Below are 11348 nucleotides of genomic sequence, written 5' to 3' on the forward strand. Positions count from 1 at the left end.
CTTTCGTGTAATCTTTCACAACATTATGTCCCTTCCCTCTTCCTCTTCTTAATTTTTTTTATATTTTTTATTATTTTTTTATTATTTTTACTTTTATGTTTTGCCTTTCGATTCATGCATGATTGGTTATCTCTGTTAGCACCGAGTACTTTTTCCCTGTTGGGACTAAAAGCTTGGGTGGAATCTGAGAGCAGTTGAGTTGTTAATCTACGTCCTAGATATTGTTCCCAGTACTGTTCTTATTCTCTTACAGTTATTAGAACTTAAAGTAAATTTAGTATAAAGTTGCAAACTTGATGACCGTTTAATTATTTGTACTGTACTAATTAGAGTCTAAAAGGTGCAAACTTGATGATCCATTTCCATCAAAGCATTGAAATGGTGTTTCATGTTCAGTCAAAGCATTGTGAAAGTTGGAAATTTTCTCTTTAGACTTTTAGTGTACTTTTGTTGCTTGTAAAGAACGGTATATATGAACTATTTGATTGATTAGATTACATCTGTGAGTATACATGCATTTCAGCATATCCATTACAAAGTAAAGGGTTCCTCCCTATGACACTGAGATCAGTGAAATGTTAGCAACTGATGGACTAGCTAATAGTTAGAATACTAAAGCACATAATGGGTAGTCCCTGTTGCACAGAATTATAGATGTGTATATCTGCATATTGTAAACATGATGGGTGCATATCGTATGTATTTATATGCTTACACTATCTTGCCTATCTATTCTGCGGTATTTGGATTAAGCTTCTTTAGTTTTGCATGCTTCTATATGTCTAGCAATTTTATGTGGAACCATGAACTGAAATGGGTAAATTTTTCAGTGTGTTTGATCTTGACATCATGTACATGTGCTTATCATCCCAAGGCATGAAGTGAAGCGCTTTGCTGATCTCACTGTTGATGAGACCAGTGATCTTTGGATCACAGCCCAAAAGATTGTCAGACGGCTTGAGAGCTACCACAAAGCAACATCTCTAACATTTGGGATTCAAGTAAGCAACTAGCCCTTTTGATCAAAAAATTTGACTGTTGCTTCTGTTTGTTTTTAGTCAGTTATTTCACCCCCAATGTCTGTTACTGGTATCACTTGACTAAACAAACACTTGAATACCTATACACATGATCTGGTTCTCGCTTTTTGTCAGAAATTATTTGAGGGAATGGAATAACTGGATCAGTTTTGCCCTACAAATGTTTAAAGTGTGTTAGTATTACTGATGCTATTTCATTAATGTAAATGTGAAGGTAGATTACAAGTCCACAATATTTGTTATTTTACGCCATTCTTTTGTGATCATGCTTCAAAGCTTTTTAGCTTCTCATTCATCTGATCAAGCAATAGTTTTTTGTGAGTGTTATTAATTTAGATCACTGTGCATCTGCCTTCTCTATGGTATTTATTGGAACAATTTTGTGTTGTTTGCTGAGACCTAAGAGAAATCCTTTGGTTCATGCTCATAGAATAGCTGTGAATCTCTGTGACTACTTGATATGATGGTTTTGTGTCCTCTGAAGCTAAATGCATCGTTTGTTTGAACTGTAGATGGTCCTTAAGCAGGGCAGACTGTACCCCATGTTCATATCCATATCCTTCTGCGCAAAGATGATGCACCAAGTTGTGGAATTCTATTTAAGTTTTTATCAGCACCTCCATATCCCTATGGTTTTTTGCCTCGAGCATTTACTAATCATATGTCGTAAATGGTATAGCTTGATGAGAAAGAGAAGAAATTAAAGAAGAAGCTTGACTTGGAAAAGGAGAGGAAGGATAGAAGGCCAGAGGAAATGACACGAGAAGCAGAGGAATACAGAAAGCTTTTCTTGTAGAATGCAGATGTGAAGTTCCTACTACAATTCCACATCCCTTAGAATCAGTAACTTTTCACATGTTTTAACTTCTGTTGAAAAGAGAATAATGTTTGGAAAGGCTGTAATGTATGTGTGTTTGATTCAAGTTATTTGACAGAGAGAATACCTGATATATACAGACCTGTAAGGTGTGTGCTGTTCATTAAGTTTTCCGAAAGTTCAGAATGATTCTTTCACAAATATTAGATAGGGTAAAATATTGTATAGTCTTTGTGGTTTGAAGTCGACATCTGTTTAGTCCTTATGGTTTTATTTTAATCTAAATGGTCTTTAAAGTCACGATTTTTCATCCAAATGGTCATTCCGTCAATTTTCTTAGTTAAATTAATGGTCACGTCAGCAATTTAACGGCCACGTCAGTAATTTAACTGAGAAAATTGACGGAATGACCATTTGGATGAAAAATCGTGACTTTAAGGACCCTTCAGATTAAAATAAAACTAAAAGGACTAAATGGATGTCGACTTCAAACCACTAGGACTAAAAAAATTTCAATTCTATTAACAACACATTATTCTTCTTTTTTATTTTCCTTAAATTTCTTTCATAAAATTCATGATGAAATCATGAACATTTTCCCATCAACCAATGTCAGTCGGAAAAGGGAGTAATTTCCATGTAGGCTTGATCAGCAACCACCTGTAGGTGTCACCATTGACCAGTGTAATGATAGATGATGAGGAGGATAGAAGAAGTACATCAGAAGATAGAGAACTTAATTTTTTTTGTCTATTCTAGAATATGAAGGATTGTCACAGGTTCATTCATCTTATCTATTCGATCTTTTCATCCTTCTGGCCTCATCAAAAAGTGAGATAGAGTCTGTCTATCTATGAAAATGTTCCAATTCATGTCCCTTTTCATTTTCGCTATCGGCATCCATTTCTAGTTATCTTCTGTTTTTTACCATCAACTATCGGCTGTTCCATAGCTATAGACCATCATGTAATGCAAGAAGTTACAATCAGTTATCAAAAACTTGTACCATCTCCTTTCATGTCTAAGGGAGTAGATCATCCACTTTCTGGTCTAAAATCATGACAAAATTCAGCTGTTTATATGGAATGCAAGAAGTTACAATCGGTTATCAAAAACTTGACCATCTCCTTTCATGTCTAAGGGAATAGATCATCCACTTTCTGGTCCAAAATTCAGCTGTTTATATGTGTGGAAACTTCATCGGTAGAAAATGTTTTCCCTTTTATTTCTCATTATAAGATACATCTATATAGCAGCAGCTATTCAAGCTACTGTTACAAAGAGAGAATCAATCAAATACTGATATGCATTTACAACGTTTACAGAATTAATCAAAACTGATGCAAGTGAGTTAATCTCTCTAACACTCTCTCTTCAAATCAACTTTGGCCCCTGCAAATTTGGCAACTAGGTAGTTTGCTCTACCCAATTCTGCATTCCTCAAATCAGCATTCAACAGATGTGCACCTTTCAAAGCATCATTAGCTAATTTGGCCCTAATCAAACTAGCATTTTGAAGGTTGACATTTGAAAATACACAACCAGAAAGATCTGCACTACCAACATCTGTACCACTTAAATCTGCATCTTGCATGTTAGCATTTGCTAACTTGGCATGGGATAAGTTGCAACCTAGTAGCTTTGCCTTGTAAAAGTTTGCCCTAGACAGATTGGGTTCTTTGAAAGTTCCTCTTTGACAGTTTACCCTATTCAACATTCAACAGATGTGCACCTTTCAAAGCAGCATTAGGTAATTTGGCCCTAATCAAACTAGCATTTTGAAGGTTGGCATTTGAAAATACACAACCAGAAAGATCTGCGCTACCAAGATCTGCGCCACTTAAATCTACATCTTGCATGTTAGCATGTGCTAACTTGGCATGGGATAAGTTGCAATCCAGTAGCTTTGCCTTGTAAAAGTTTGCCCTACACAGATTGGCCTCTTTGAAAGTTCCTCTATTGAGCTCAGCCTCACTAAAGAAACAACCTTCACAATTTGCAGAGTCAAAGATACACTCTTCAGCTGATACATGTGGTAAACTTGCAGCAATGAAGGATGCCCCATTAAAGTTCCCCTTACACAATCTGCTCCAGTTCATCGACCCATTATCAAACATTCATTTGGTGCATCACACCCCGAAAGATCAGGGTTCAGAAGCCTCACTCCTTTAAAATTTGTACAATGCAGATATGCTTTTGTTAGGTCTGCATCATTTAGATTCAATCTTGAGAAATCCTAGCCAGAGAGGTTGAGACCTTTGAAGAATAACCTTTTATTTCAGGACCGGATGCAGATCATCTCAATAACTTCTTTCCTTGACGTACAGTTGTGCATTGCCTTTTAGCAAAATTTCTTGAATTGTTGCCTGCAAGTCAACCAATTGATAGTATTATGCTTATAGTTGTGGCTTGGATGGTTAAGGTGTTTAACTAACAACTTTGAGGTCATGAGTTTAAATTTCACTGACATAATTTCACTGACATATGTAGGGTATGTGAGTTATTTAATAAAAAAAGTTTTTTAAAAATTAAAAAAAAAATACTTCAAGCAATAACTCTGAGTATATTTTTTTTTTTAAATTGGAACAGTTGCATCCTTGAGCCATCTGAGAATATATCGAAAATAGGTTTCGTCTTTGTCTATGAGCACATATCCATTGCTCCTCTTCACTTCATAATTCCCAATGAACATCCTCTCCAGCATTGAACGTGGTTGCCGGGTCAAAGTATCGATGGTGGTAAGAAACTTCTTCCCACCCACGTTTAACCGAACCCATTGTCCACTATCTTGCACATTCACATACACTTGTTCATAATGGAAAGTAGTGAAACCAACACAAAATGGAGAGAGATGATAGATAGAAGTCTAGCGGAGAGATTCATCGTTAAGAGAGATGATAAAAGTGAAAAGAAGATGGTATTCAAGTTAAAGTATGACACAATCTCTATAATTAAGGAATTATACATGGGTTAGAAAGAAAAAAGATGGTTCCTTATTGCAGGAAAGACTAGATAGAGCATTGGTTACTGATAATTGGTGTTCATTGTGGCCTCTAACTGAAATTGTGAACTATCCTAATGTGGGTTCTGATCATTGCCCCATTGTGGTAGCTTGTGTTCTTAAAGACAGTAAATTCCCAAGTTGTATCATTTTGAAGAAGGTTGGAAAAGGGACCCAAAATGTAAGGATGTAGTTTCTGATATATTGGTCAAAAAATGTGATTGGAAGCCCCTTAATTCAAGTGGAATAAGAAGTTTAATTTCTGCAAGGTGGGTTTGAAAAGATGGAGTAGGTATAAATTTGGTAATTCTAAGGTGAAAATTAGTGAACTGATGAATGAGTTAAATGTGTTTGCTACTGCTGATGCCACTGAAGAGGTTAAGGTCAGAAAATAGTCTATTGTGAGGGAGCTGGATGAATTATGGACTAGAGAAGAGATATTTTGGCATCAACTCTCAATAATTAATTGGTTGAAATCCGGGGAAAAAAATACCAATTTTTTTCATTTGAGTGCGATTCAAAGAAGACACAGAAACAAGGTGAAACTTATCAAAAATCTTCAGGGTGCTTGGATTGATGGGGATGCTAATGTTTCAGTTGGTTTTACTGATTATTTTCAAAATCTTTTCTCTTCTGATGGTCATAGGGATTGGTCTCAAGCTTTAGATTCTATTTCGCCATCTATGTCAAATGCTATGAATCTTGAATAACTAAAGCGTGTGATTGTGGAGGAAATAAAATTAGCAGTATTTGATCTTGGAGCCCTCAAAGCGCCTGGTCCTGATGGTTTTGCATGTACGTTTTATCAGTCCTATTGGGAAGTTGTTGCTCCAATTGTTTCTCAGTCTCCTTCTGAGTTTATAGATACGGGGAAGCTACTTGTTGATATGAATAAGACTTTCATTGTCTTGATTCCTAAAGTTTCCCATCCTGATCAAATGTCTCAGTTTAGGCCTATTAGCCTATGCAATTTCTCTCATAAGGTGCTATCTAAGGTTTTGGCAAATAGACTTAAGACTTGTCTTCCCACTCTTATTTCGTTCAATCAAGCTGCATTTGTTCAGGATAGACAGATACAAGATAATATTATCATTGCACACGAGGCATTTCACTATTTGAAGTTGAAAAGGAGTGGTGAGGAGTGAGGACTATGATACGGGTCTGAAAATTGATATGAATAAAGCTTATGATAGGGTTGAGTGGGATTTCTTGGAGGCTATCATGTTGAAAATGGGGTTTAATGTTAAATGGGTGGATCTGATCATGAAGTGTCTCAATACAGTGTCATTCTCTATGTTGCTTAATGGAAAGCCAAGTCCCTTTTTCTTTCTTTCGAGGGGTCCTAGACAAGGGGACCCTCTTTCTCCTTACTTGTTCATTCTTATTGGTGAGGTTCTTACTGCAATGATTAATGATGCATGTTTGTCCCGTAATCTCACATGCATTAAAATGGGTATTGATGGGCCATGGTGACAGGACTTGTCCCGAGTTTCACCCTAAAACCCGAGAAGATCCTGTAGGGACCACCTCTAAAGATAATTCTACCGAAAATTCAGCATAATTTCCCCTAAAAGTGGACTACCCTGACGTGTAAGGAAAAACTCATAAAAAAAAACATTTTTATAATAACATCTACATTCCCAACAACTAGAGTCATTCGCTCCCCACAACAGCATAACCTCCATACATCTAATTTATAATTTATAATTTTTACTATGTACATAACAGATTAAAATGATCTACTCAACCCCTGGAGTTGTTAGCTCTTCACATCCACAACCACCCACCCACTATATAAATGACAGGGGTCAAATTATTATATTTACATCACAGATAAACATTATAAATCATATGCCACTCTGAACATATACATATAGGGACAATAAATCACCGCATTTATATTGAAATTACCACGTTGTATAATCCGCCAAACTACTCGCATTACACCCTTATACGACCACAACGACACTCCTACAATCCACACTACATCTCAACAACTCCTACAAACATCCGTATAAACACACCCATGGCCACATCAACAACTCTACCGAACTCACAAGATCACATCGACACTCCTTTACACACACACCAATACATCCCCTCTCTTCTGGTGCCACCAGTTTATCCCCTCTCTCCTGGTGTCTAATTCTTGGGGCGCACTAGTACATCCCCTCTCTTCTGGTGCTACAATCTTAAGAGACAACTAGTTCATCCCCTCTCTTCTAGTGTCTTGACACACAACTCTATATATAGCTACCGGTGCATCCCCTCTCTTCCAACGCTATAATCTTAAGAGATTGCTACTTCTACATTCCTTAGAAAATTAATAATAAATCCAAAAAGTCAAATTGAGCTCACGAGAGAAATATCTCGGCCCACTAGATAGAGCTCACGAGATAAGTATCCCGGCCCACTTGTCCAATGAATATAATAACACTCATTCTCTAGTAATCGCTTGAGACAAGTATAAAATTAGTCAAGGCATCACAAATCTTATATTACCAAACAATTTCCGAAATCAAAGACACATGCATATATACCAATCGAAATAGCAATAACAAATACATGTATTAATAATACTTCGAAATGAAATCACATGCATTAATCTTTGAAAACAAAAGTCCACTCACCTAACAAGATATCTCCACCAATATTCGTACCATACTATAGAGTCTAACCAAAACTAAATTTATCTAAGGCATTTCTTTTAACTTAAGCTAAAAAAATCCAAAACTACTGATTCCACGTTGTATAGAATCTACCCAATATGATCATCACAAGTATAAAATTCTCCGAAGCTCCGAAAATTCTAAACAACCCCCAATGCTCTCCTATCTCTATCAAAACAAGATATACGGTTCGTTCATCTTATAAACAAACCAGTGTTCAAATTTTGAAAACTTCTGACTAAGTCATAGGATCACCAAAATTGGCAGATCATACACCGGTGGGTTCGTTGTTACTAACCCTATCTAACAAGCTAATTCGGCCCACTTGAAGAGGCCGCACGCGCCGCCAGCAGTGGCGACCGGCCTCCACGGCCAATCACCGATTCTAGCTACAAACTATACACCAAATCGTTCCTCTCAACACCCACTACAACTTCTCTAACTATCACAAATACTAATTAAAAGTAAAAAGTCAGAAAATTACCTTGAGACCGATTAGACCAAAACTCTAGGATTCGAAATTTCTTTCCTTCGATTCTCCTTCCACGTTTTGAGTCGGCTTACTTCGTTTTGAGAGATTGATATATGAGAGGAGACCTTCAAAATGTGGGTGGTGGAGCTGCCGAGGTCGACTGGAGAAAGGAGAACCGATTGGGTCACCCGATTCGACTGGGTTCTTGATCTTCTCTTCAAATCGTTGTTCTGAGCAAGAACTGATGGAATTGAAGATCGAGCGGAGGTCGAGGAGGGCAAGGTGCACCGAACGACGCTAGTGCCGCGCCCTAGGGCGGCCGGACGGCGGAAATCCAGTCGAGTTTTCAGATCGAGTCGGGTCGACCCGAAAATTCTGTCTTCCTCCTAAGCCCGTGCGGCCAAGAGAAAAGGAGAGGGTTCCCCCCTTCTAGGGTTCTACCCTATATATATTAACCCGTGACTGAATTACCTTTTTACCCTTGAACTCCACCGGTTCCTTAAACTTCTATAGGTTGTAACTTTCTTAAACGGACTCAAATCTGTGTGTGCCGTATGTCAATGAAATCATATCACCGCCCTCTACAACTTTGATGAAGACCGATTCCTCAAATATTAAATAAATAAAAAAAAATCAACTTTTGATCCACTAAAAATTTAGAAAAATAATTGAAAATGAAAACGATAATCATTTACCGTCCAAATGACGGTAAACCAGTAAAAAAATAAGGTCTGGGGTGTTACACATGGATTTCTCACCTCTTTTTTGCTGATGATTCTCTGTTCTTTCTTAAAGCATCTATGGAAAACTGTCAAGCCATGATGTCCATTCTTAATGCTTATGTCTTGCCAGTTGTCAAAGGGTAAATTTTAGTAAGTCCAGCCTTTTCTTTAGTGTGAACACTCCTCTCGATCTTCAGATGGGTATAAGTGGTGTCTTAGGCAATCCTGGCTCTGATGACCCCGAGAAGTATTTGGGTTTGCCTACTATGTGGGGTAGGTCCAAGAAGCAGGCACTAGCATATGTGAAGGGGAGGATATTCAAGAAGATTTAAGGATGGAAACAATGGCATTTGACTCAAGCTGGTAGAGAGGTTCTTATTAAGTTTGTGATTTCTGCAATTCCTGCTTATCTAATGGTTGTTTTTCTATTCACTGATGGGTTGTGTAAAGAAATCGATTATGTGATTTCAAATTTTGGTAGGGGCAATCTGATGTGGGTGGAAAGATTCATTGGTTGAGTTGAGAGAAATTGGGATTACCTAAGAATGAAGGTGGAATGAAGTTCAGATGTTTGAAAGACTTTAATCTTGCATTGTTGGGTAAAATTGGCTGGAGAATTATTTATCAGCCGAATGCTTTGTGGGTTCTAGTTTTAAAAGGCTTGTATTTTCCTAATTTTGATTTCTTGTGTGCCTCTAAAGGCTCTAAGGCCTCATGGGCTTGGAGTAGTATTTTGGAGGGCATGAAGTTACTTGACAATAATTGTTTATGGCAGGTTCTCAATGGCAAGTAAATTAATACTTGGAATGATAGGTGGATTTCAGGTATTCTTAGATGCAAGCTAGGCGCCTCCTATTTAGATGCTGGCGAGTTTGATTCTTATCAGAAGGTTGCTGATCTAATTAATTGAAATCAACATGTTTAAAATCTTTCTCCAATCATTCATCACCTTTCTCCGGAGGAAGTTACTACCATTCGATCAATTCATATTTCTGATACTTGGGACCATGATCGTCTCATTTGGCCTATGGAGAAAAATGGTGAGTACAAAGTTCATTCTGGTTATCATATGTAACATGCTAGTAGGAATTCCCCCTCAGTTCAATCTAAGCATTCCTCTCATATTATAAAGCCTGAAGTTTGGAAGTTTATTTGGTCATCTCTTACATTACCTAAAGTTAAGCATTTTCTTTGGAGAGAGTGTGCACTAATTTTCTACCTACAATGAAAAATTTGTTCTCCAAGAGAATTGCTCCATCTCCTATGTGTCCTTTTTGTTTATTATATGAAGAGTCAGTAGAACATCTTATATTGCAGTGTTTTTGGACAACTAGAGTTTGGTTTGGATTGCCCATTTCTTACAAGGTTAACCATGCTTTAATAACAACTTTTGATGATTGGTTTTATGGTGTTTATGGTCTATTGAAGCAGAATAGTAGAGCATGGGAAATATTATCTTGCTGGGTTTCCTTTGCATTATGGAATATTTGGAAGGAAATGTGTACTTTTATATATGAGCATAGAGATCCAAATGCTTGGGGAGTAATTGAAAGTGTGAAGTATGCTGTTGCTGAGTTTTCTGGGATTACTAACTATCCTCCTTAAGCTAGTGTGGAAGAAAAATGTAAAATAAAGGATGGGCCTGATATGTGGATTGCTCCCATAGGCTCGAATATTAAGATCAATTGTGATGGTGCCTGAGATGCTTCTAGTAATCTTGCAGGAATTGGAGTAATTACAAGAAATTCCAGTGGTGCTGTAATCAATGGTTGTGCTAAATCTTGCTATTCTTCCTTAGTTTTGTATGCTGAAGCTTCTTCTGTTAAAGAGGGTTTGATCTTAGCTAAGAGTATGAATGCTACAGCCGTGTGTATTGAATTGGATTCTGAACAGCTGTATAATGCAGTGGTGAAGAATTCTTCTTAAATTAGTTACCCTCTTCTTGTGGACATCAAGAGATTGAAGGTTGGCGTGCCAAGTTGTATATGGAGTTTGGTTAAAAGATTTGGAAACGCTGCGGCGGATTGGCTTGCTAGGCAAGCTAAAAAAGGGATATATTTGGGGGATTGGATCAATCACCCTCCATCTTCTTTGCAACACATGCTGAGATCAGATGGCTTGCCAGCTCCACCTCTGGATTTAGACTCATAGGTTTGTTTTGTTGTTCTGTTTTGCTTAGATTTTCTGTTTTGTTGTTTCTCTTTCTGCAGCCTTTTGCTGTGTTCAATGAAGCTCCTATTTAAAAAAAAAAAATTAAGAAATTGTTATTTAAAACATAAATAAGGATAATCTCATTATTGCTCATGAGGCATATCACTACTTAAAGCTGAAGAAGTCAAAATCAGATCATGAGATGGCTCTGAAGTTAGACATGAATAAGGCATACGATCGGGTCGAGTGGAACTTCCTTGAAGCCTCGCTTAGAAAATTTGGGTTTGATGCAGGTTGGATAAAGTTTGTCACGAAGTTGGTGACTTCAGTTTCCTTATCCATTGTTATCAATGGAAAACAGGGCCAAACCTTCAAGCCTTCCTGGGGGCTAAGACAGGGGGACCCCCTCTCTTCTACCTTTTCCTTATTGTTAGGGAAGTTCTTTCTCGTAACATTGCAAGTGCTTCAGAGTCAAA

The 11348-nt window shown here is 37.4% G+C and overlaps 1 protein-coding gene across 1 annotated transcript; it reads right to left on the reverse strand.

The window, feature by feature from the left end:
* Positions 1-3563: 3563 nt before the first annotated feature.
* On the reverse strand, positions 3564-3956 carry LOC101301773 (uncharacterized protein in mobD 3'region-like). The gene has a single exon (XM_004297854.1). The coding sequence runs from the start codon at positions 3954-3956 to the stop codon at positions 3564-3566; it is 393 nt and encodes a 130-aa protein (XP_004297902.1).
* Between the last annotated feature and the right edge of the window lie 7392 nt (positions 3957-11348).

This window comes from Fragaria vesca, linkage group LG4 (assembly GCF_000184155.1).
Source record: "Fragaria vesca subsp. vesca linkage group LG4, FraVesHawaii_1.0, whole genome shotgun sequence".
In the NCBI taxonomy this organism is placed as follows: domain Eukaryota; kingdom Viridiplantae; phylum Streptophyta; class Magnoliopsida; order Rosales; family Rosaceae; genus Fragaria; species Fragaria vesca.

Coding starts and splice junctions, on each gene's coding strand:
- LOC101301773 (XM_004297854.1), bottom strand. CDS start 3,956: ATGAACTGGAGCAGATTGTGTAAGGGGAACTTTAATGGGGCATCCTTC.